Source organism: Hemiscyllium ocellatum, chromosome 33 (genome assembly GCF_020745735.1).
Source record: "Hemiscyllium ocellatum isolate sHemOce1 chromosome 33, sHemOce1.pat.X.cur, whole genome shotgun sequence".
In the NCBI taxonomy this organism is placed as follows: Eukaryota; Metazoa; Chordata; class Chondrichthyes; order Orectolobiformes; family Hemiscylliidae; genus Hemiscyllium; species Hemiscyllium ocellatum.
This window is the reverse complement of record NC_083433.1, coordinates 16,172,655-16,199,469: the sequence shown is the minus strand read 5'-3', so window position 1 is coordinate 16,199,469 and position 26,815 is coordinate 16,172,655. Positions and strand designations below refer to the sequence as shown.

At 48.7% G+C, this 26,815-nt stretch overlaps 1 protein-coding gene across 1 annotated transcript in view; it reads left to right on the top strand.

Annotated features, from left to right (window-relative positions):
- The window catches only part of LOC132831256 (caspase recruitment domain-containing protein 11-like), a 114,030-nt gene that overhangs the window by 70,197 nt on the left and 17,018 nt on the right, over positions 1–26,815 (top strand). The window contains exons 11-17 of the mRNA XM_060849277.1: positions 8,613–8,644; positions 11,031–11,149; positions 13,354–13,406; positions 18,364–18,484; positions 22,346–22,466; positions 24,137–24,254; positions 25,533–25,773. Of these exons, the coding sequence (XP_060705260.1) occupies positions 8,613–8,644; positions 11,031–11,149; positions 13,354–13,406; positions 18,364–18,484; positions 22,346–22,466; positions 24,137–24,254; positions 25,533–25,773 (805 nt within the window). The remainder of the gene's footprint in view (positions 1–8,612; positions 8,645–11,030; positions 11,150–13,353; positions 13,407–18,363; positions 18,485–22,345; positions 22,467–24,136; positions 24,255–25,532; positions 25,774–26,815) is intronic.

Genomic DNA, 26,815 nt, shown 5'->3' with positions numbered 1-26,815 from the left:
TGGAAACAAGGTTGGAAAACCCTGTTGAACTTGTACTAGAGGAAGAATCTCCAGGAGTAAAATAAAGCTCAGCTCTGAGACTAAAACTTCTTCGGTTGAGAAAAGAAGTGAAGAGAATTAAATCCTCAGTCACTAAAAATCACTTTGGACTGTTTCCCCATGAGAGATTTGAGCGTTTACTTAAAGAACACTGTAAATTATATCTGAAGTGTACTTTTGGTAGTGCTGACGGTAAAAGGCGAAGATGTTGTCTTATGGTTTATGAGCTACTTGCCAATATTGTGTTTAATCAATGGTGCTTTTAGTCTTTTGCTACAGAAGAAGTCTTAAAACATGGCATTTTATTGTGTTGACCTTTCACCTATTGATGGAAGGTCGAATTTCTCTTTTAAAATCGTCATAGACACATACAGCATGGAAACAGACCCTTTGGTCCAACTCATTTATGCTGACCAAATATCCTAAATTAATCTAGTCCTATTTGCTAGCACTTGGCCACATCCCTCTAACCCCTTCCTATTCAGATGCCTTTTAAATACTATAATCGTACCAACCTCCACCACATCCTCTGGCAGCTCATTCCATACACGCACCACCCTCTGTGTGTCAAAGTTGTCCCTTAGGTCCCTTTTATATCTTTCCCCTCTCACCTTAAACCTCTGCCTTCTAGTTCTGGACTCTCCTACCCCAGGGAAAAGACCTTTGTCTATTTATCCTAACTGTGCCCATCATGATTTTATAAACCTCTATAAGATCACCCCTCAGCCTCTGATGCTCCAGGGAAAACAGCCCCAGCCCATTTAGCCTCTCCCTATAACTCAAACCCTCCAACCCTGGCAACAGCCTTGTAAATCTTTCTGAACCCTTTCAAGTTTGACAGTATCATTCCTATAGCAGAGAGGCCAGAATCACACACAATATTCCAAAAGTAGTCTAACCAATGTCCTGTACAGCTGCAACTTAACCTCACAACTTCAATATTCAATGCACTAACCAATAAAGGAAAGCATACCAAATGCTTCCTAAGTAGCTTATCTACCTATGACTCCACTTTCAAGAAACTGAGAGCCTGCACTGCATGGGCTCTTTGTTCAGCAACACACCCCAGGATCTTCCCATTATGTGCATGGGTCTTGTCCTGATTGTATTGGTCTCTATGGACCACACAACAACCTATCAGTGAAGAGCGAGCAAGTTGAGACTCATGTTTTTCGGAAAGGCTGTTGGGAATGTATGGGGAATGTATTTCCAGTTGTGTGTGAGATCAAAGGTAGAGAGCATAAAGATAACAAAATCAACATTGAAACCAACGGGGATTTTAGGAGCAAATCTTCACTGACACATTGGTTCGGATATGGACTTGCTACCAGAAGGAACAGTTGAGGTGCATCGCTTAAATACATTTAAGGGGAAGTTGGCTGAGCCTCTGAAATATCTGAATCAAAGCAAAATACTGTGGGTGCTGGAAATCTGGAACACGCATGCTGGAGAAACTCAGCAGGTCTGTCAGCATCTGTGGAGAGACAAACATAGAGTGGATGGGGAAAACAATGACTGCAGATGCTGGAAACCAGAGTTTAGATTAGGGTGGTGCTGGAAAAGCACAGCAGGTCAGGCAGCATCCGAGGAGCAGTAAAACGACGTTTCGGGCAAAAGCCCTTCATCAGGAATACAGGCAGAGTGCCTGAAGGGTGGAGAGATAAATGTGAGGAGGGTGGGGGTGGGGAGAAAGTAGCATAGAGTACAATGGGTGAGTGGGGGAGGGGATGAAGGTGATAGGTCAGGGAGGAGGGTGGAGTGGATAGGTGGAAAAGAAGTTAGGCAGGTCGGACAAGTCATGGGGACAGTGCTGAGCTGGAAGTTTGGAACTAGGGTGAGGTGGGGGAAGGGGAAATGAGGAAACTTGAAGTCCACATTGATGCCCTGGGGTTGAAGTGTTCCGAGGCGGAAGATGAGGCGTTCTTCCTCCAGGCGTCTGGTGGTGAGGGAGCAGCGGTGAAGGAGGCCCAGGACCTCCATGTCCTCGGCAGAGTGGGAGGGGGAGTTGAAATGTTGGGCCACAGGGCAGTGTGGTTGATTGGTGTGGGTGTACCGGAGATGTTCCCTAAAGCGCTCTGGTAGGAGGCGTCCAGTCTCCCCAATGTGGAGGAGACCGCATCAGGAGCAACGGATACAATAAATGACATTGGTGGATGTGCAGGTAAAACTTTGATGGATGTGGAAGGCTCCTTTAGGGCCTTGGATGGAGGTGAGGGAGGAGGTGTGGGTGCAGGTTTTACAGTTCCTGCGGTGGCAGGGGAAGGTGCCAGACTGGGAGGGTGGGTTGTAGGGTGGCGTGGACCTGACTAGGTAGTTCAGAACTAGAATGAGTTCTGAAGAAGTCATATTGGAATCGAATTGTTAACTCTCTTTCTGTCCCCCCCAGACCTGCTGAGTTTTTCTAGCATTCTCTGTGATTGTTAGCCTAAGACATGTTGAGGCAATGAAGAGAGTTGATACATGGTGGGGGGAGGGGGGGTAGAATTATAGGGGCAGGCAGGAAAGGAGTTGAGATGACAATCGGATTGGCTATGAACTTCTCGAATGAAGGGGCAGACTCAAAGGGCTGAATGGCCTTCTCCTAAGTTCCATTTTACATATGGTAAAGATTACGAGGACATGTTGATAGGGTGAGATGAATTGGCTTGTGTTGGAGCATGCCCAGTTTGGGCCGAATGGCCTGTTTCTGTGCTGTAAGTCCATTCTGTGTAACATGTAGTGCTGGTACAGGCTGTGGAGATGGTTGGCTCTCCCTATGGCCTTGGACAACAGTGTGTGGCACAGGATGACTCAAACAGCGGAGGGGAGAGGGGAGTGGAGCATGGGGAGAGCAGTGGGAAGGGATGGGCGCAGACAATCGTGAAGGAAGAGAAAGCAACACGGTTCCCTGGTTACTTTGTCCCTGGCACAGGGGGAGAAATATGTGAAGGCTCTGTGGCTTTAATAGAGCTTGTATCTAGAGTTGAAAGTGTCATGGGCTCCTTGTATCCCTTTCATCCCTGGAGCAAGACAGAAGCAATGTTGAGTTCAACTTTTCTCAATATCCTGTAGGCAGCAGGCACACACACAATCTCACACACACACACACAATCACAGACACACAGGCACATACACCCACTAATGCACACACCCACTGATACACACACACAATCACACATACAATCATACACACACAGGCACATGCACCCACTAATGCACATACCCACTGACGTGCGCGCGCGCGCACACACACACACTCTCACCTAATCACTCACTCACACACATGCACAGAGGCACAAGGACACACACACACACATACACACACACACACTCTCACTCATTCACTCACACACACACCGTACAGAGGCACATGGACACACACACATACACACACACACACACACACACACTCTCACTCATTCACACACATGCACAGAGACACATGCACACACACATACACATACACACACACACACTCTCACTCACTCATTCACTCACACACACACGTGTACAGAGGCACATGGACACACACACACACATACACACACACACTCTCACTTACTCATTCACTCACTCACATATATGTGCACAGAGACACATGGACACACACACACACACACACACACACTCTCACTCACTCACTCATACACACACACACACACACACACACACACACGAACATGAATATGTAAATACACACACAGGCACATCCATAGACACAGACAGACGCAGATATACAGTTTGGGTAGCAGAAGGGATAATTAAATAGGTCTGGGGATGGAGCTAGGGTAGTCCGAGCAGCCTTGCTTAACGAGCCCACAGATGGTGGTTTCCTCCTGCACTGAGCCTGCGGATGTCTCAGTTTACAGTGTGCTGACAGCTGGCAGCTGAAGCGAATCCAGGACGCAAGGCTGACTGTGTTTTTCTGTTCAGTCAGTTTGCCATCGCTGTGCTCAGCAATCTGACGCTGAGGTGCACAGTAGCGGCAGATGCCTGTAATGCCTCGATTCCTCAGTCTGTCTGTCCTCAAACCTGTTTGCACAGCTGGTGGGAACTCTCTCTCTGGGTCACTCGTGTGAATTGAGTTTGAGCTGCTGCAAGTTAATTACTCTGACTTAACTAGCCGCTGAGACAGACATCCCCACTCTGTAGCAGACAGTGTTTATCTTGCTGATAACTTGAATTGTGCTCAAATATTTCAAATACTCTTGAGCAGCTGGAAAGCAGAAACCTGGAGGTGACGCTTTGAGGAAAGGCAGCTCCATTAGTTGTGTTAAACTATGTGAAGTAAACGCTTGTAACAAAATACCAGGCAAAAGCACATCTTACAGCCACTTACAGAGTCATTTCATGATGGTTCCTATGACTGTGAGTGGTGGTGGTGTAGAGGCATTGAATAGAATTAGCTTTATTGTCACGTACTCATATGAGTGAAATGTTTACCAGTTGCTACTTATGGCACCATCTTAGGTACAAGGTACCCAGGTATTGATTCTTAAATACAAATACTTAGGGAAAAAAAATTAGAAAATAACGAAATAAGAAGTCCAGCATTACAAATCGTAGGAATAAATTAGAAAAGTAAAGAAATAAAGTTCAGAATAACAGTCCTCCCAACCCAGTCCACGCTGGCAACTAGCCTCCAGTCCATACTGGGCCTTGACTCCAGACCACGCTGGGCTTAGGCCAGGAGTCCGAGACCACGCTGAGGCTGGGAGTTTGAGTCCACGCTGAGGCCGAGGGTTTGAGTCCACGCTGAGGCCGGGAGTTAGAGACCCACGCTGAGGCCGGGGTTCGAGTCCACGCTGAGGCCGGGAGTTTGAGTCCACGCTGAGGCCGGGAGTTTGAGTCCACGCTGAGGCCAGGAGTTAGAGACACACACTGAGGCCAGGAGTTTGAGTCCACACTGAGGCTGGGAGTTAGAGACCCACACTGAGGCTGGGAGTCTTAGTCCACACTGAGGCTGGGAGTTTGAGTCCACGCTGAGGCCGGGAGTTAGAGACCACACTAAGGCTGGGAGTCTGAGATATGTCACTGGACTAGCAATACCCAGTCCTCTGGCCAATGGTCTGATTTAAATCCTACCCTAGCTGACATTTGAATTCAAAAAAGATATGAAATACAAAGCTAGCCTTGTGTAATTATCGTTTAGTTAATGGGTGATAACGTATTTGTAGGTTATTGTTCCTGTTAGAGTAATTTGAATTGCACTTTTCATTAGCTCCAGACTGTGAGGGATAGTTGTGGTTTGGGCTGTTAGCTCAGTTGGCTGAATGGCTGGTCTGTAATATGGAGTGATACTAAGAGCGTCGGCTGAGGGCTGTCCTCAGTCTCTCCTCTTCCCTTTGGTGTGGTGACCCTCAGGTTAATCCACATCAGATGCCTCCCTCTGTAATAAGAGGGTAGGACTACGGTGATTTAGCCTTTTTACAGTTCAGTGGTAATGTCAATGGACTAGCAATTTGAACTCCGCATGGTGAAATTCGATTGCAAGAAAATATGGAATAAGGAGTTGGTTTAATGGAAAACCATGTAGCTCCAGTCAATTGTCCCAAAACCCATCTGGTTCACTAATGTTCTTCAGGGAAGGTAATCTATCATTGCCAGGAAAATTGGACGTGTTGGAGAATTAATTTGAGAGGGAAGATTAGATTCCCTACAGTGTGGAAACAGGCCCTTCGGCCCAACAAGTCCACACCGCCCCTCTGAAGAGTAACCCACCCAGACCCATTTCCCTCTGACTAAAGCACTGAGCAATTTAGCATGGCCAATTCACCTGGCCTGCACATCTTTGGACTATGGGAGGAAACCGGAGCACCTGGAGGAAACCCACGCAGACACAGGGAGAACGTGCAAGTTCCACACATACAGTCGCCTGAGGCGGGAATCGAACTCAGGTCTGTGGTGCTGTGAGGCAGCAGTGCTAACCACTGAGTCATCGTGCCACCGTATTACCAGAAGGATCCCAGATTTCTGAAACGTTCTTAGGAAGGATCACTGGACCTGAAACGTTAACTCTGATTTCTCTGCACAGATGCTGCCAGACCTGCAGAGCTTTTCCCAACAATTTCTGCTTTTGTTTCCGAGGGATTGAAATGGTTCCGGGGCAGGTGGTCTGGAGACTTGTACCATCACAGGGAGATTTGCTGCTGTTATTGGGAAGAGTTAAAACTAGCTTCAGGGAAAAATTGTCTGGTATGGATTCGGACAATACATTTTTAGAGAATTATTACATAGTCTGCAGCAACTGTGCATTCCTTCAGGCAGTTAAACTTCCAGGGTAGGGGAATGCAAAACCACAGGGCATTGGTTTAGGGTGAGAGGGGGAAGATTACAACAGACCTGAGGGACAACTTCTTCATGGTACGTGTATGGAATGAGTTGTCAGAGGAAGTGGTTGAGGCTGGTATAATTACAGCATTTAAAAGGCATCTGGATGGGTATATGAATAGGAAGAGTCTCGATTAGAGTGGTGCTGGAAAAGCACAGCAGGTCAGGCAGCATCCGAGGAGCAGAAAAATCAATGTTTCGGGTAGGAGCCCTTCATCACAGTGGGCGGCATGGTGGCACAGTGGTTAGCACTGCTGCCTCACAGCGCCAGGGACCCAGGTTCAATTCCCGCCTTAGGCGACTGACTGTGTGGAGTTTGCACATTCTCCCTGTGTCTGTCATGATCTGGGGACCTGGTTTCAAATCCGTCATGGCAGATGGTGGAGTTTGAATTTGAATTCAACAAAAACAAAATCTGGAAATAAGAGTCTACTGATGACCACAATTCCATTGTCGATTGTTGAGAAATCCCATCTCATTTACTAACGCCCTTTAAGGAAGGAAACTGCCATCCTTACCTGGTCTGGCCTACATGTGACTCCAGACCCACGGCTAATGTGGTTGACTCTTAACTACCCTCTGGGCAATATCCCCATCATGTGAGTGAATTTGAAAGGAAAAGGTGAGATGATTTCCCCTCGCTGGGGAGTCTACAAGGAGGAGACCATAATTTAACAATAAGGAGGAAGCCACTTAGGACTGAGATGTGGAGAAACATTTTTGTTCATAGTGTTGAGTAAAATAGTTTTCTTGAGTACGTTTAAAGTAGAAATTGATAGATTTCCAAATGCAATGATTTAATGTGATACGGAGATAATGAGGGAAACTGGCATTGATGTCTTCAATCATTATGATTGTAATGAATATAGAACAGGTTCATTGGGCTGAATGGCCTGCTCATGTTCTTATGATAGCATGTTCCTAACCTTATCTAAATATGATTCAAAACCTTCTCAAACACTGAACTGCTCTCTGAAATGGCCTTGCAAGCCACTCAGTTCAAGGACAACTAGGGATAAGCAACACATATGAGCCTTACTAGTAATGCCTATACTTCAGATGGCAAGTGTGACCCCTGACCCCTGTCCCAAACCCTCTAACCCAAATGTCTTTTAGTTTATTGTTAAATCAGGCTACCATCTAGCTGTTAGATTGCGGGCTGGGAGGGATTAAGATCTGCATTTAAAACCACCGTCTGAGATAAATGGGGTCAATTCAAATGTCAAAAACTGACATGTCTGGGTGTAAAGGTCATTTTCTGTCCTATTCCACCTCATCCTCTCAGTATACCTGCTGTAAATTCACAACTTCATTCAGTCCTGTGGAATCCCACCTTTTGAACTGAGTTACAGTTGATCCCAATTTCTCCTAAAGCCGATAGCCCTGAAGGATTATTCAGAGAAATTGGATATATCAACGCAGCTGACTACAATATATGAAAAGCCTACATAGAGTCATACAGCGCAGAAACAGACCCTTCAGTCCATGCCAACCCGCTATCCAAACCTAATCTGGCCCCATTTGCCAGCTTTTGGCCCACATCCCTCTAAACCCTTCCTACTCACATACCCATCCAGATGCCTTTTAAATGTTGTAATTGTACCAGCCTCCACCACTTCCTCTGGCAGCTCATGCCATACATGCACCACCCTCTGCATGAAAAGGTTACCCCTGAGGTCCCTTTTAAATCTTTCCCCTCTCACCCTAAACCTATGTCCTCAAGTTTTGGACTCTGCTACCTTGGGAAAAAGGCTTTGGTTATTCAACCTTACCATACCCTTCATGATTTTGTAAACTTCAGTGAGGTCACCCCTCAGCCTCTGACGCTCCGGGGAAAATAACTCCAGCCTATTAGTCAGTGTGTTGAGTATAGGCGTCGGGAGGTCATGTTGCAGGTGTACAGGACATTGGTTAGGCCACTTTTGGAATATTGTGCGCAATTCTGGTCTCACCCCTCGGCCTCCGACGCTCCAGGGAACAAAAAGCCACCAGCCTATTCAACCTGTCCCTGTGGCACAAACTGTCCAAGCCTGGCTGCATCCTTGGAAATCTTTTCCCAACCCTTTCAAGTTTCACAATATCCTTCCCGGAGCAGGAAGAAAAAACATAGAAAGCAGTATTCTAAAATGCTGAGAAATTATTTAAAAAAAACTAAACCCACTTGATATCAATGCAATGAATTATTTTGTAAACAACGACATGACTGAATTACTAAGTGACAATAATGACAACAGCAACATGTCTGTTTCTTTTTAATTTTCTAGTGAGTGAATATGGTGAAGAGTTGTCCCCAGTGGTAAGTTTCCACAGTGTTCGGTGTGCGTGCCTTTGTTATGTGGATTTAATGCATTAGTTGGACTGTTTCCGTTTTAATTTGGTCCTTGCGTGATTTTGAAATTTTCATCCTTGTTTCCAAGTACCTCAATGACCTCACCCTTCTCTATAAACACCTCCTGGTGTACAACCATCCAATGGCCACTGTGCTTCCCTCCCCTTCGTGCCTCTTGACCATTTCCAGTGTTAATCTCTCCATCATTGGTGGGCGTGCCTTCAATTGCATGGCCACATCATTGAAGTTGACATCTGCTTCTTTCCCGCTTTGAAGGGGTGGCTCAGGGGTTAGCACTGCTGCCTCACAGCGCCAGGGACCCGGGTTCAATTCTAGACTGTCTGTGTGGAGTTTACACATTCTCCCTATGTCTGCATGGGTTTCCTCCGGGTGCTCCGGTTTCGTCCCACAATCCAAAGATGTGCAGGTTAGGTGGATTGGCCATGGGAAATTGTCCATAGTGTTCAGGGATATGCAGGCTGGGTAGATTGGTCATGGGAAATGCAGGTTTATGGGGATAGTGGGACCGAATGGGATGCTCTTTTGAGGGCCAGTGTGGGCTGAATGGCCTGCTTCTATGCTGTAGGGATTCTGTAGAAGACGGTCCTCAAGACTCTTTCACCAAAGCCTTTGGCCATCTGCATGAACATCTCCGCTCTGTGGCTCGATGTCAAGCTGCTGTCTATGAAGCTGCAGTAAAGCATGCTGGGACATCTAATGTGTTGAGTCCAGGAGGCTGTGGAGAGTTGAGTTGACAGCTAAGTTGCTGTTCCTCAAGTTAACTCTTCCCTGTCTCTTCTCCCCCCACTCTCCTTCTACTCTCTTAAAACCCTGGGGCAACTAGATACGGACAATAATTTACATTTCTATCTTCTTGCTGTTTTGAAGAGAGATCAATTCCACCTGAAACTCCGTTTCTGTCACGCTGCGGAACTTGCTGAGTATTTCCTGCAATTTTTGTCTTTAACTTCAGATTTCCAGCATCCCCAGTGTTTGGCTTCTGTGTGCAATCTGAAACTCAGGCTACATCACAGTCTCCCTGGCCTAGGGATCCTTTTGATTCCTCAAAACACAGTTATCCCAGCTATCGGAGCAGTCCACTTTGCTCTAATCAATAATAAAGGCTTTTTGTATGTGTTAACTCCCTCTTGATTAATGAGTTATTTGCTTTGAACTTGATTCATTAAAACAGGAGAGTTCTCCATTGATTCTTTAAGTTAACAAGCTTGACACCATCCAGGACAAAGCAGCCCACCTCCACAAACATCTACTCCCTCCCCCACCAATGCTCAGTAGCAGCAGTGTGTACAAGATGCACTGCAAAAGTTAACCAAAGATCCTCAGACAGCACCTTCCAAACCCATGACCCTTCCATCTAGAAGGGTAAGGGCAGCAGATACATAAGAACACCATCTGCAAGTTCCCCTCCAGGCCACTCCCCATCCTGACTTGGAAATATATCGCCGTTCCCTCACTGTCGCTGGGTCAAAATCCTGGAATTCACTCCCTAATGGCATTGTGGGTCAACACACAGCAGGTGGACTGCAGCTCACCCCCACCTTCTCAAGGGGCAACTAGGGATTGACAGTAAATGCTGGGCCCAGCCAGTAACGCCAACATAACACAAATGAATGAAAAAAAGAAATGGGGACAATACATACATATGGAGTCTTATGGCATGCATTATACCCACTAGGTGGGTAACTATGAACACTCTCGTCACCTCTAATCAGCGTGTCAGAAAGTTCTGAGGCAGGGTCACTGAACCCAAAACGTTAACTCTAATTTCCTCTCCACAGATGCTGCCAGACCTGCTGAAATTTTCCAGCAATTTCTGTTTCACAGCATCTGCTGTTCTTTTGAATCAAAGAATAGAATCCCCCAGCGTGGAAACAGACCATTTGGGCTAACAAGTCCACACTGGCCGTCCGAAGAATATCCCACCCAGACACAATCCCCTATCCTATTACGTTTTTCCCCTGAATGAGGCACCTAACTTACACATCCCTGGACACTGTGGGCAATTCACCCTAACCTGCACTTTGTGACTGTGGAAGGAAACCCACGCAGACACGGGGAGAATGTGCAAACTCCACACAACTAGTCACCCGAGTCTGGAATCGAACCTTGGTCCCTGGCGCTGTGAGGTAGCAGTGCTAACCACTGAGCCACCGTGCGACTTGGGTTTGTAGCTTAATTATCAACATCTTTGTGACACACCTCTCCCCTGGCCCATCAAGTCCTGTGCTGGGGTTTGAACATAGGCTTTACCCCAATCCAGAGACAGGGACAATATCCACTGCAGAACACAAGCTCCTCTAGAAAGTAAATCTTAAACTGAACTATATTTCAGGAGTTGTTGTGGAGCGATATTGAACACGAGAGGGAGATGAATAGATTATCCATGATGCCATTCCCACCTTGCAAAGAATCTATGATGAGGCGACTCAGACAAGAGGAACCAGCCAGCAGGTAAAATCCTTTGGCATCTTGGACACTTATGGCCTAGTACACAGCAATTTGGGTGAGACTGAGTTCAGAGTTTGGAGTATGCAGGTACCCAGGACAAAACGACTTAAGACTTGCCGGTAAACTGGACTCAGTGCTCAACAAACCATTCAAAAGTGCATATACGTAACATTGGGTGTGAAAAGATTGGTTTGTTTTGCTACTTGCCTTTGCTCTTGTGGGACTAAGAGACAGTGAGGACTGCAGATGCTGGAGATCAGAGTCGAGAGTGTGTTGCTGGAAAAGCACAGCAGGTCAGGCAGCATCCCAGGAGCAGAAGAATCGACGTTTCGGGCAAAAGCCCTTCATCAGGAATATCTCCTGCTCCTCGGGTGCTGCCTGACCTGCTGCGCTTTTCCAATGCCACACTTTTCCACTTTTTGCTCTGATGCATAATGTTTGTATTCTTCATGTGACGTAGGTAATACTGTGGGCCACTGTCAATTCTGCAGAGAGACTTCCTGGGATTTTGTCTTTACTGCTGCAAAATTCGGTCTGAAATATATATATTAAGGAGAGAAAACAAGGTCAGCTAAAGAGGTCAGGAGTAGCAGAGAGAAGCAGTTGCATTTCCATTCCTTTTGTGTTGACCTTACGAGCCGGGGGAAAACCCCATTGTGGTTCTGGAAGGGATGGGAATGGTCGAGCAAGATAGGAATGGTTCAGGCCCCATCATGTACAACGAGAGGATCTTCCATGGAGAAAGCCGGAATTCTTTTTCTCGATTAGATTAGATTACTTACAGTGTGGAAACAGGCCCTTCGGCCCAACAAGTCCACACCGACCCGCCGAAGCGCAACCCACCCAGACCCCCTATATTTACCACTTACCTAACACTACGGGCAATTTAGCATGGCCAATTCACCTGACCAGCACATCTTTGGACTGTGGGAGGAAACCGGAGCACCCGGAGGAAACCCACGCAGACACGGGGAGAACGTGCAAACTCCACACAGTCAGTCACCTGAGTCAGGAATTGAACCCAGGTCCCTGGCGCTGTGAGGCAGCAGTGCTAACCGCTGTGCCACCGTGCCGCCCGTTGATTAGATTGCCGACAGTATGGAAATAGGCCATTTGGCCCAATCAGTCCATGCCAACCCTCCAAACAGTAGCCCACCCAGGCCCATTTTCCTCTGACCAATGCCCTAACACTATGGGCAATGGATGTAGGCTTGCTGGCTGAGCTAGAAAGATTTGTTTTCATCAGCTCAGTGAGCAAAGCTACATCGAGAACCTCAACCTGAACTACAAATCTTCTCAAAACTATGGGCAATTTAGCATGGCCAGTCCACCCTAATCTGCACATCTTTGTGATTGTGGGAGGAAACCCACACAGACACGGGGAGAACGTACAAACTCCACACAGACAGTCACCCGAGGCTGGAATTGAACCCAGGTCCCTGGCGCTGTGAGGCAGCAGTGCTAACCACTGAGCCACCTGAATCATTGGTATGGGAGGTCATGTCACTGGAATGGATGTAGCAAAGACAGAGAAACTAGAGAGATTGGAAAGAAGTCTCGACAGGAAGTAGAGGTGGGTGGGAGGAAGTGTAATCACCAAAGTTGTGGGAACCTGAAATAACAATGGAAAATGCTGGGAATACCAAACAGATGAGGCAGCATCAGTGGAGAGAGGAAGAAAAAAACAAGAGTTAATATTTCCAGTCGTTTGCCTTTCGTTAGTTATAGAGTCGTAGAGATGTTCCCAAAGATGGGGCTGTTCACAATCAGGAGATACAGTTTAAGGATACGGGGTGGACTTTTTAGGACTGAGATGAGGAGAAATGTTTTCACCCAGACAGTGGGGGAGACTGTGGAATCCTCTGCCACAGAAAACAGTTGAGGCAAAACATTGAATGTTTTCAGCAAGGAGTTAGATCTAGCTCTTAGGATTAAAGGGATCAAAAGGTATGGGGAGACAGCAGGGACAGGGGAACTGAGTTGGACGATCAGCCATGATCATGTGGAGGCAAGCTCAAAGGGCTGAATGGCCTCATCCTGCTCCTATTGTCTATGTTTTTGTGTTAGCCTGGGACTCTGGATTGCTAGTCCTGTGACATTGCTACAACGCCACTTTCCCCTTTTCAATAATATGTGATTTGGAGACTTCACCCAAGTTCCTGAAGGAAGGCTGAGTAACGATCTGCATTTGTCTACCCTCCATCCAGGTTTGAGTCTTGGCCACTCAGCAGCTCGACGGAGAATGAGGACAGCAGTCTAGGTTCATATCCTTTGCTCCAAAATCTCTGGGATAAGCGTGAGCGTGTTGGGCTGAATGGCCTGTTGCTGTGCTATAAAGTTGGTATAGCCCGACATAACAATTTGTATAAACATGAGAGAGATGCTGGATATTTGGTCAAAACTGAAGATTAACTGGGGTTGTTGGGGGGGGGGTGTTGGGGGTGGGGGGAAGGGGGTGGGAGTCTTCAGGTAATTCTTCTCCCACTGAAGACCAAGGTGTAGCAGAATATACAGGCCATTTCTCAAAATATAGTCAACGCGAGGGAAAGGGGGAGCACAAAGGGACATTTTAAAGAATCCTTCCCCATCTTTTCTTATCTGTGATCCATCTTACTTTTTTGAGCTACGTGACCTTTCATTACTTTGGAGGTCTTCAGCTGTAGATCCTCCCTGCACACCTACCTAGGAACGAATAGCAACAGCACTTTGCAGATGTAACCACACCACTTGGACTGGAGGAGTTTGAGAAAGAGGCCTCCCACCACCTTCTCAAGGCAACGGACTAGAAACGCTGGCTTAGAGCGTGGCACTTACATTCCACAAAAGAGGAGAAAGTGAGGTCTGCAGATGCTGGAGATCAGAGCTGAAAATGTGTTGCTGGAAAAGCGCAGCAGATCAGGCAGCATCCAAGGAATAGGAAATTCGACGTTTCGGGCATAAGCCCTTCATCAGGATTCCTGATGAAGGGCTTATGCCCGAAACGTCGAGTTTCCTGTTCCTTGGATGCTGCCTGACCTGCTGCGCTTTTCCAGCAATACATTTTCAGCCCACATTCCACAAAAAGACAAGTATTGCAGGAAGCTGACCTCTATTGAACTGAACTGTGTTGCCCAGAAACAGTAAATCAGCCCTGTGTTTCATTGTCATTTTCAAATACCTCAACCCTCCTCATCTCCATGCTCCTTTAGGGTCACAGAGTTTTACAGCACAGAAACAGACCCTTTGGTCCAATCCGTCTATGATGACCAGATATCTTAAATTGCTCACGTCCCATTTACCAGCATTTGGCCCATATCCCTCGAAACCCTTCCTATTCATATATATATAAGTTAGCTTGCTAAGCTGGAAGGTTTGTTTTTAGACGTTTCGTCACCAGACTAAGTAACGTCATCAGTAAGAGTCACTGTGAAACGCTGGTGGTATGTCCCACCTCTCTATTTATAGGTCTTGGTTTCTTAGGGTGGTTGATGTCATGTCCAGTTCTTTTTTGGTCATGGAAGGTATATAGGATCTAAATCAATGTGTTTATTGATTGAGTTCTGGTTAGAATGCTATGCCTCTAAGAGTTTTTTTTTTAGATTAGACTTACAGTGTGGAAACAGGCCCTTCGGCCCAACAAGTCCACACCGACCCGCCGAAGCGCAACCCACCCATACCCCTACATTTACCCCTTACCTAACACTACGGGCAATTTAGCATGACCAATTCACCTGACCCGCACATCTTTGGACTGTGGGAGGAAACCGGAGCACCCGGAGGAAACCCACGCAGACACAGGGAGAACGTGCAAACTCCACACAGTCAGTCGCCTGAGGCGGGAATTGAACCCAGGTCCCTGGCGCTGTGAGGCAGCAGTGCTAACCACTGTGCCACCGTGCTGCCCGTTCTCATGTGTGTTTTTGTTTCGCCTGTCCTAGGATGTGCCCACAAAGATACCAATACACTTAAACTGCGACTAATTAACCTAAAGGGTCCATTAGATACCACCAGCTAAACTAACAAGATACCATGCAAGAACTGTTAAAAAACCACTACATCGGACAAACTAGGAGGAAACCTGCCACCAGGATAGATGAACACCAACTGGCCACCAAAAGACAGGATTCTCTCTCACCAGTTTCTATACATACAGACAAAGAAGGACACTACTTTGATAGGGACGACACACTCATCCTAGGACAGGTGAAACAAAGGCACACATGAGAATTCTTAGTGGCATGGCATTCTAACCAGCACTCCATCAATAAACACATCGATTTAGACTCTATCTACCTTCCCATGAAAAAAAGAACCGGAAGTGACATTAAGAAACCAAGACTTATAAGTAGAGAGGTGGGACATACCACCAGCACTTCACCAGAGACTCTCACTGATGATGTTACCTAGTCTGGTGACGAAATGTCTGAAAACAAACCTTCCAGCTCATCAAGCTAACTTACAGACTTATCATCAATCTGAGCTACAAATCCTCTCAAAAATCACCATCCTATCCATGTTCCCATCCAGATGCTGTTAATTCTGATTACTTGCGTGTTCCTGATATTAATTGTTCCGTCTTTGCAGCCTTGCCTTCAGCACCTAGTTCCTGAGTTGGGGAGTTCCACTCTCTAACGCCCCCTGTTCCTTCACATTGCACCTCTGTCACAAAATGTTTGGTTGTCTCTCTTTCTTATCTCCACAGATAGTTCAATGTCAAATTTCTGTCTCATAACACTACCTTAAAAATGTCCATTATGGATTGGATTGAGTTGCTGCGATTCTAATTAATCTCAAAATAATAGAGATAGTTCGAAATCTAAATGCACCTGTGATGGTAAGGCCAAGTGTATGGGGATTGCAATTGTTAGGTGCTTTGTTTCGACTGGCACAGATTCAATGGGCCAAAAGGCCTTCTTCAGTGCTCTTGAGAGTTAGTCACCATTGTCTTAGCAGACCTTAGGGTTAAGTTTTGATGAGAGAAAGAGAGAGACAGACAGAGGACTAATGGTAGTCTTACCCTAAGGGCTAACGTGAAGGGAAAGATTCAGAAGGAGTCTTCTTTATAGTGACCTCGGCTGGTGTGGGAATTGAACCCACATTATACGTGTCAAACCAGCTAGCCAGCCAACTGAGCTAAACTGACCGCCTCTGTTCTGTAGGTCTGTTCTACAGCACAGAAACAGACCGTTCAGTCCAACTTGTCCATGCTGACCAGATATCCCAACCAAATCTAGTCCCATGTGCCAGCATTTGGTTCATATCCCTCCAAACCCTTCCTATCCATGTACCCATCCAGATGCCTTTTAAATGCTGTCATTGTACCAGTCTCCACCACTTCCTCTGGCAGCTCATTCTATACACACACCACCCTCTGTGTGAAAGGATTGTCCCTTTGACCCCTTTAAAATCTTTCCCCTCTCACCTTAAACCTATGCCCTCTAGTTTTAGATTCCACTATCCTGGGGAAAAAAGACCTTGCCTATTTACCCTAGCCATCCCCCTCATGATTGTATAAACCTCTATAAGGTCATCCCTCAGCCTCCGACACTCCAGGGGAAACAGCCCTGGCCTGTTCAGCCTCCCCCTATAACTCAAACCCTCCAACCCTGGCAACATCCTTGTAAATCTTTACTGAACCCTTTCAAATTTCGTAACATCTCTGATTCTGACACTTCATTTACATGACTTAAATCATTCTGAACCTTCCCACAAACAAAGGCAGAAATTGCTGGAAAATCTCAGCAGGTCTGGCAACATCTGTGGAGAGAAATCAGAGTTAACGTTTTGGGTCCGATGACCCACCTTCAGAACTTTACAGAGCTACCAATAGACAAGTGGGGGTTTGGTTAGCACGCTGGTTTGTGAAGCAAAGTGTTACCAACAGCATGGCGTCAATTCTTACAGTGCCCTTTGTACCCAGGAACATCTCAACCTCACCTAGGCTGTGGTAACCCTTAGATTAAATGCTCCTTTTTCACTTTCTAATGAGAGAGTGGGATATGGCAGCTTTATTTTACCTTTATTACACATGTAGTCACATGCCACATGCTACCCTTGATCTGGAATTTTCTCTCTCTCTCCCTCTCTCTCTGAGTCAGGAGTTTGTCACTTGACTCATTAGCTCCACCTCTAGATTAGAGTGGTGCTGGAAAAGCACAGCTGGCCAGGCAGCATCCGAGGATCAGGAAAATCGATGTTTCGGGCCTTCATTAGGACTGAAGGCAGGGAGCCTCCAGGGTGGAGAGATAAATGGGAGGGTGGGTGGGGCTGGGGAGAAGGTAGCAAAGAGTACAATAGGTGGATGGGGGTGGGGATGGAAGTGATAGGTCAGAGAGGAGGGTGGGGGAAGGTAATAAAAAGAGCAATAGGTGAATGGGGGTGGGGATGGAGGTGATAGGTCAGAGAGGAGGGTAGGGGAAGGTAGTAAAGAGTACGATAGGTGAATGGGGGTGGGGATGGAGGTGATAGGTCAGAGAGGAGGGTGGAGGCGAATAGGTGGGAAGGAAGGACAGGTGGGACAGGTCATGGGGACAGTGCTGAGCTGAAGGCTGGAACTGGGGTGAGGTGGGGGGAGGGGAAATGTGGAAACTGGTGAAGTCCACATTGATGGCCTGGGGTTGAAGTGTTCCGAGGCGGAAGAAGAGACGTTCTTCCTCCAGGCGTCTGGTGGTGAGGGAGCAGCGGTGGAGGAGGCCCAGGACCTGCATGTTCTTGGCAGAGTGGGAGGGGGAGTTGAAATGTTCGGCCACGGGGCAGTGGTGCGGGTGTCCCGGAAGTGTTCCCTAAAGCACTCTGTGCGCATTGCTGCGAGTGTGGTGCGGAGGATCCTAAAGGAGAACCATTGCTTGTGGTTTTGAATCTACAGATCGAAGATTCTATTGTATTCTTTGCTACCTTCTCCCCCCCCCCCCCCCTCCCCCTCCCCCTCCCATTTATCTCTCCACCCGGAGGCTCCCTGCCTTCAGTCCTGATGAAGGGCTTTGCCCGAAACATCGTTTCTCCTGCTCCTCGGATGCTGCCTGACCGGGCTGTGTGTTACCAGCGCCACTCCAGTCTAGACTCTGATTTCTGGCATCTGCAGTCCTCACATTTACCTCATTAGCTCCACCCACATCCTCTGGCAATCAAGCACTGTGCAAGGATCTGTGATCAGGCAAGCTTAATCAAGCATGGCAATGCCTGATACTGGTTTTACTTTGTTAAAGGCACTATATAAATGCACATTCTCTCCTTTCCAGATGAAGGTCACCTGCTTAGCTTCTCCCTCCATCCTGGTTTGTTTGGAGCCAGCTTTCACCCACAGTCAGAAGATCCGAGCAAACTAGCCGTCAGTGATCAAGACGACAGAAAGGAAAAGAGGTAATTCTACTTTCAGTTGCTTATCCTGCGAAATCTTTCAGCTTCAGAATTTTGGGCAGATGATTAAAAAGCAACAGGAGACAAGCCAAAAGAGCATTCAGGTGAACCGACTTCACTCTGCATCTCCCCAGTGCTCTGAATATAATCCCTACAGTGTGGAAACAGGCCCTTCAGCCCAACAAGTCCCTACGAGCCCTCCGAACAGTAACCCTCCCAGACCCATTCACCCCTGACTAAGGCACCTAGCCTACACATCCCTGAACACAATGGCCACATTGTACATGGCCACATCTTTGGAGTGTGGGTGGAAACCAGAGCACACACACGCTGACACAGGGAGAACACGCAAACTCTAAGCTGACAGTTGCCTGAGACTGGAATCGAACCCAGGTTCTGTCAGACAGCAGTGCTAACCACTGAGCCACCGTGCCAACCTATGGGCCTTTCCTTACTATCAGTTCCATGTTTCTGACTCCTCCATCTACTGTTGCAAAGTACATAGAGTCATACACTTAAAACCGTCCAACTCGTCCATGCCAACAAAATACCCTAAATTAATCTCGTACACCTTCACAAAGAAGACTCTTTGGCTGTGCCTTTCTGTCACTAATTCCCTCCCCCCCACCCCCAATCTCCAACTGTTGCTAATGCTACAGCAGGAAGTGCACTCACCACCCATGCAAGACCAGCTATTAATGGGCAACATTTGGAACGTCTGCATTGTGTTTGGAACACGACTGGATTCACAGGGACAGGATATGAAACTGTTCAGTCAGTGATACAGCAGGTAATGGGCACAGGCTGTTGACTATCGGGAGACCGAGCGATGGGGGCCAGTTACTGGGGACAGGGAGGGAGGGGGAGAAATGAGGGGATGGGTGAGGGGGAGACATGAGGGGATGGGTGAGGGGGAGAAATGAGGGGATGGGTGAGGGGGAGAAATGAGGGGAGGGTGAGGGGGAGAAATGAGGGGATTGGTGAGGGGCAGAAATGAGGGTATGGTGAGGGGGAGAAATAAGGGGTGGGGTGAGGGGGCACAGGTGAGGACGAGTAATGGGGCAGGGGTGAGGGGGAGAAATGAGGGGGAGAGGTTTGGTGAGTAATGATGGGGGAGCAGAGAGTTGAGAGAGGAGTGAATGATGAGGTGAGTGGTCAGTGGGGTTTTGAGCAGACATTGGCTTGGTGAACAGTGATGGAAAGGGGGGAGGGTGTGAGGGGAGTGGTGGGGAGGGAGGTGTGAGGGGAATGGTGGGGAGGGAGGTGTGAGGGGAGTGGTGGGGAGGGAGGTGTGAGGGGAGTGGTGGGAGGAGGTGTGAGGGGAGTGGTGGGGGCGGTTGTGAGGGGAGCGGTGGGAGGAGGTGTGAGGGGAGTGGTGGGGAGGGAGGTGTGAGGGGAGTGGTGGGGAGGGAGGTGTGAGGGGAGTGGTGGGAGGAGGTGTGAGGGGAATGGTGGGGAGGGAGGTGTGAGGGGAATGGTGGGGAGGGAGGTGTGAGGGGAGTGGTGGAGAGGGAGGTGTGAGGGGAGTGGTGGAGAGGGAGGTGTGAGGGGAATGGTGGGGAGGGAGGTGTGAGGGGAGTGGTGGAGAGGGAGGTGTGAGGGGCGTGGTGGGGGGGAGGGTGTGAGGGGAGGGGGAGGTGTGAGGGGAGTGGTGGGGGAGGTGTGAGGGGTGGGGTGGGGGAGGTGTGAGGGGAGTGGTGGGGGGAGGTGTGAGGGGCGAGGTGGGGGGAGGTGTGAGTGGAGTGGTGGGGGGGTGTGAGGGGAGGGGGAGGTGTGAGGGGAGTGGTGGGGGGAGGTGTGAGTGGAGTGGTGGGGGGAGGGTGTGAGGGGAGTGGTGGGGGGTGGTGTGAGGGGAGAGGTGAGGGGAGGTGTGAGAGGAGTGGTGGTGGGAGGTGTGAGGGGAGTGGTGGGGGCAGGTGTGAGAGGAGTGGTGGTGGGAGGTGTGAGGGGAGTGGTGGGGGCAGGTGTGAGAGGAGTGGTGGGGGCAGGTGTGAGGGGAGAGGTGGGGGGAGGTGTGAGGGGAGAGGTGGGGGCAGGTGTGAGGGGAGAGGTGGGGGCAGGTGGGTGGGGGGAGGTGTGAGAGGAGTGGTGGTGGGAGGTGTGAGGAGAGGAGTGGTGGGGGGAGGTGTGAGGGGAGTTGTGAGGGGAGTGATGAGGGGAGGTGTGAGGGGAAAGGTGGGGGGGAGGTGTGAGGGGAGTGGTGAGGAGTCTGGTAGGGGTGTGGTAAAGGGGGTGGTGAGGGATGAGGTGAAGGGTGAGGTGAGGGGTGTGTTGAAGGGGGTAGTGAGTGGGCTGTGAGGAGGGTGGTGAGGAGGATGGTGAGGGGTGAGATGGGGGTGTGTGGTGAGTGGGCTGGTGAGGGGTGTGGTGAGGAGGGTGGTGAGGGGTGTTGTAAGGGAAATGGTAAGGGGGGTGGTGAGGGGAGCAGAGAGTGGGGGCACTGAGTGAGATGTGCAGTACTCTGCGATCGGTTTCCAGCGTCCAGCAGCTGTAGGTAGTGTGCGTACAGGGATAACAATCCCAGTGTGTCAGCCTCCATCTGCTCTGTTTCTTCCAAATGTATTTTGCGATTTCCATCAGTATTGACGGCACTATGTAAATGCTCAGCACACCATGGGTCCAGTTGTTTCTGGTATATGGGAGAACCTTATTTACACAAAGAGTGGTTCTGTGCTATCTTTGTTAATATCCTTTATACTCTCCTGCTTTTCCTGAACTTTATGACTCACATGAAATGAAATGTTGCTGGAATCACCTGGCTTGACCACCACCACACAGCAGCCTTTACAAATCTAAGTTGTTGTTGGCAGCTGGTTGGGGCTTCACTATTGTGTCTAGCCTCTGACCTACAGCAACATCCCCTCTTCTAGTAGGGGTCACTGGTGAGCAATGCAGGGGAGGTCTGTCAGGGCTGGTTCCTCCTCAGCCTGATGGTCAAGACCAGGGAGGGATAGAGACTGAGCTGTCCCTTATAACGGCGCTTCCTCAACAATTCCCATTCCAAATACTTCCCCTTCCATGCTCAGCTGGGCTGGGGAGCAAGTCTTCTCCCACACTAGGATCAGCTATCCTTTGTCGGTGAGATTTCTAAGGGAGCCCTCCGTCTGGGATCAGTTTCCTCAGCACTCCTTAGAAGCGACCCCAGGTAATTGGCAGCATTTGCACTTCAAATGCCAACACCAAAATGAGCACCCTCCAACCAAGGCCCCAGAGCCACCCCAATGCTAACCTGTCCTGCAACACTCTTAACAGAACCGGCAAGTTAGAGAGTCATTTCTGGCAATGAAAGGAGGCCATTCGGCCCACTGAGTCCACGCAGAGCAATCCCATCTGTCCCACTCCACATAGCTCCTGCAAACATGTATCCTGTGTCCATTTGTGCACAGGTGTGTGTCTGTGTACCTGTCGATGTGTGTGTGCATGCACAGGCATGTGTCTATATGTGTCCAAGTCTGTGCCTGTGTGTGTGTACATGTGTGTGTGTGTTCATGTCTGTATGAATGCACATTTGTGTACATGTTTGTGCATTCATGTATGTTCCCATGTACAAGATGGTGTATGTGTTTGTGTGTGTGTGCATGCATTATGTGTACATATATGCGATAATGTATGTTTCTTTGTATGTGTCCATGTGTGTGTACATGTGTGCATGTCTGTGTGAGTGCATGTGCATATGCATGCATACATGTGCATGCATGTTACCAAATATGAGATGGTGCACATGTGTCTGTGTGTGTGTGTGTGTGTCCATGTTCATCTCAAGTAGTCCTGAAGTTCCAGATTTTCCATTCCTGTGAAATGCCTATGAATGGTTCTCCTTTGCTGGAGGTGCTACAGAAATGCAAATTATTCTTGTTGCCACAGGATGCATTCTCTCTCCCTATCACTGCCCGACCTCTCGAACCTGATCCACAGTGTTAAACACGACTGTGAGGATGCCAGCGGGTCTGCCATCTTCACCCAGGAGAGTTCGGAGCTGGACAAGGTAGGACCACGGGTCAGATATCTAGGAATACACCGGAATCTGACCCGCCATTCCATTAGGGATTGTTTCTCTGTGTGCTAATCATCTGTGGAAGACTGGGACACCACAATGCTTTGAGTTAAAGGGCCCCTTTTGAAACACAAGTACCAGCTAAACCCCAATGTCAGGTGATGAGGACAGATTGGAGAGGCTGCAACAGAGAACACTGAGGGTTGGCATGATTGAGGAATGGTGAGGGGTAGAGATAGAGTAGACTAGAGGAACTCATTTCCCTCAGCAGAGAGGTCAAAACCCAGAGGTCACAGATTCGAGCAAAGTGGCAGAAAGGTTAGAGGGGATGTGAGGAAAAGGGTTTTTTTTATTGCAGAGGATGGTGAGTGTCTGGAATTGGTGGTGGAGGGAGAGACCTTAAGCTGTTTTAAGAAGTACTGGATCTACACCATATAAGCTGTAAGCTGCAAGGCTATGGACAGTGTGCAGGGAGATGGGATCAGGCCCTTCGGCCCAACAAGTCCACACCGACCCTCCGAAGAGCAACCCACCCAAATCCATTCCCCTACACCTAACACTACGGGCAATTTAGCCTGGCCAATTCACCTGACCTGCACATCTTTGGACTGTGGGGGGAAACCCACGCAGACACAGGGAGAATGTGCAAACTCCACACAGTCAGTCACCTGAGGTGGGAATTGAACCCAGGTCTCTGGCGCTGTGAGGCAGCAGTGCTAACCGCTGTGCCACCGTGCCGTCCATAATCTGGGTGTCTTTGCATCAGCATGGACAAGATGGACCGAATGGTCCCATTCTGTGCTGTATTGTTTCTATGGTCATCTGGTTCCCCTTCTTTGGAGAAGAGAGTCTGTCTTCCTTATCTGGTCTGGCCTACATTACCATGTCGTTGACTCTGACATGGCTCTACAAAGCCACTCAGGTCAAGAAGTAAATACTACACTTGGATCTCCAGAGGCCATTCTACAAGGTACCACACCACAGGTCACTACATAACGGAAGTGGTGTTGGGTATGAAGAAGAGAATTGGTTGGCTAATACGAAGCAGGTGGGTGGGCATAAATGGGTCACGTTAAAATCTGGGCAGTCTTTTTCAAGACATGATCGTGGAAGATGGGACGAAGGGAGGTATGTGCTTGAAGACTCAATCCTCAATCAGAAGTCACATGACCCCAGGTTATAGTCCAACAGGTTTACCGGTAGCCCCCACTTTTTGAAAGGTCGCTTTACACCACTTCACTTTTATGGAAGGCCGAGATTAGAGTGGTGCTAGAAGAGCACAACAGGTCTGGCAGCATCTGAGGAGGTCTCTTATGAAAGGCCTACAGTCATACCTGTTTTCGTTAACAGGAAGAAATCCAAAGAGGAGTTTTGCTTTTACTAGAAAATTTTCCCACATAAGTTTAATGCTTCTTTGCTTTACGCCATGTCAGCTTACGAAAGGAATGCTCTCCTTCCGATTGGGGTCAGGGGTGAGGGAGGTCCCGAATTTGAAATCACGAGCTTTCGAAGGTGAACCTGACACAGGAGCAACGCTCTGAAAGCTTGTGACTTCAAATAAACCCGCTGGACTGTAACCTGGTGTCATGTGACTTGGTCCACCCCAGTCTGATACCAGCCCCTCCACCTCAGTACTCAAGTGCGTTTGAATCTTTTCTCAGCTGGACGATGGAACAAAGGGCAGAATATCGCGACGCAACTGTACCAGAAAAGGCGCGCAATGGAAGGTGAGGAGGGACTCTACAGCAGATCTCCTCGAAGATCAGCAGCAGGAAGAAGGTGAGTGAGAACAAACAGAGGGACAGTGCAGACTGAGATAGGTGTGTACAGAGTCTAACAGGCATGGGAGGGGGTCATTCAAGGTTTTGACACTATGCTGATGAAAACATAGACTCCCTGGAAGAAAACTCTCGGAGATGAAGCCGATATCCATCACTCCAACACCCGTGGCTATCCCTTCACCGTCTAGGTACCACATTCTGTAATTCCGTCCTGAAACACTTCCATTTCTCCATCTCGCTCACTCCCTTAAAAGACCATCCTGAAACCAATCTCTTTGACAAAGTCCTCAGGCAGCTCCTCGTCAATTTCTTCCACAATTGTAGAACTGTTCCAAAGTTAAAAGGCGCCATATGAATCCAAGCTGGGCGGCATGATGGCTCAGCGGTTAGCACGGCTGCCTCACAGTGCGAGGGACCCCGGTTCGATCCCACCCTTGGGCGACTGTGTGGAGTTTGCACGTTCTCCCTGTGTCTGTGTGGATGTATTCTGGTTTCCTTCCAGAGGCCAAAGGTTAGGAGGATTGGCCATGTCAAAATGGCCATAGTGTGCAGGGTAGGTGGACTAGCCATGGGAGATATAGATTAGAGTGGTGCTGGAAAAGCACAGCAGGTCAAGGAGCAGGAATACTGACGTTTTGGGCAAAAGCCCTTCATCAGGAATGTAGTACCCACTTCTGCCACAGGGAGATATAGGGACAGGGTGTGGGGGCCAGGTCAGTGAGTATATTTAAAACGGTGATAGATAGGTTCTTGAGTGTCATGGGGATCAAGGGTTATGCGGAGAAGCAGGAGAATGGGGTTGAGAATCAGCCATGTTTTAATGGCGGAGCGGACTCAATGGCCTAATTTCCAGCCTATGTATTTCCCACAGCCAACCCTGAACACTATTGGAGAATCTCCCACGGCCAATCCACTCTAACCTGCACACCTTTGGACTGTGGGAGGAAACCGGAGCACCCGGAGGAAATCCACCCAGACTCCATGGGACAATTTTCCATAATCAACCCACCTAGCCCTTCACATCACTGTGATGCTATGGGATAACTGAGCGTAAGCTGCACATATCTGTGACACAGACATAGGGAGAATGCGCAACCTCCACACAGACAGTCGCCCGAGGCTGGAATCGAACCTGGGCCCCTGGCGCTGTGAGGCAGCAGTGCTAACCACTGAGCCACATGCTGTGCTAATCTCCCCTCCCACTCCGTCCCATGTTTTGTCATGATGGTATGGCATTGATGCTTCTCTCTCACTGGTTTTGGCGCTGGCCATCTAGGTCACATGAGGCTTGAGCAGGTCCTGGAAGATGAGGAGTCAATGTCTCAAGGTTCGTTCTACATCCGGGTTAACCTGAACATCCTCGGCCACGTAGACAACTGCTCACTGCAGGTGAAGTGTGATGAGATCCTGCACGTTCTGGACATCGGCCAACATACGAAATATGAGTGGCCGTGCGCCCGAGTCGACCCATTTACCAAGAAGGATCTGGAGCATGGAACCATCCCCAGCTACAGCAGGTACGGAGCGGGCTCGTCAATAAAGACAGCTTTACTACGATTGGGAGAGACTGGGGTGGGGGAGGCAGCTAAATGGGCAGCATGGTGGCTCAGCAGTTAGCACTGCTCTCTCACGACGCCAGCAACCTGGGTTCAATTCCAGCCTCGGGCAACACTATTTGTGGAGTTTGCACATTCTCCCTGTGTGTGGGTGGGTTTCCTCCGGGTGCTCCAGTTTCCTCCCACAGTCCAAAGATGTGCAGGGTAGAGTGGATTGGCCAGGCTAAATAACCCCATACTGTTCAGCAATGTGTAGATTAGGTGCTGGACGTCTGCAGAGAGGAACATTGGAGAAACTCAGCAGGTCAGGAAGGAACCAAAGGGGGACAGAAATGCTTAGCTTTGAAATCAAGATGTGATTGGTCAGTAGGAAGAGCTCCAATTCATGCCAAAAAGCGTGGTTGAAACTCCTGAAAGGCAGACTCACCAGGCCAGGGCTCGGTGACCTCTTGACTCTCCTTGAGTGCAAGTCATGAAGGAAGCCGTGTGCAGTGTGCTATTGTCCGGCTGGTCATTTCAACAGCAGCACCTGTGGAGAGAAAAAGCAGAGTGAATGTTACAAGTCTGGTACCGACTGTTCTTCCGCACAGTTCCAACAAAGTGCCACCGGACTCGAGGTTTCTCTCTCCACTGAGGCTGCCAGATCTGCTAAATGACCAACAAACTTCAATCTGGCAATGGCGTAGGTAGTTCATTTTGAAAGGAGGCCCCTCTATCCAAGGCACAATCTGAGAATTAGGGCCCAGACCGTTCAGGAGAGAGATTCGGCAACACCTCTACACACAAATGATGATACAGGCTTGGCTCTCTCTCCCACCATCAGCAGTGGCTGCTGGTTCAGTTGTTAGTTTGAAATCCGAGATAGATAAGATTTTGTTAAGCAAAAGTATTAAGGGATATGGACCAAAGGCAGGTGTATGGAGTTAGGCCACAGATCAGCCACTGAATGGCGGAACAGGCCCGAGGGGCTGAATGGCCTACTCCCATTCCTACGTTCCTCGAT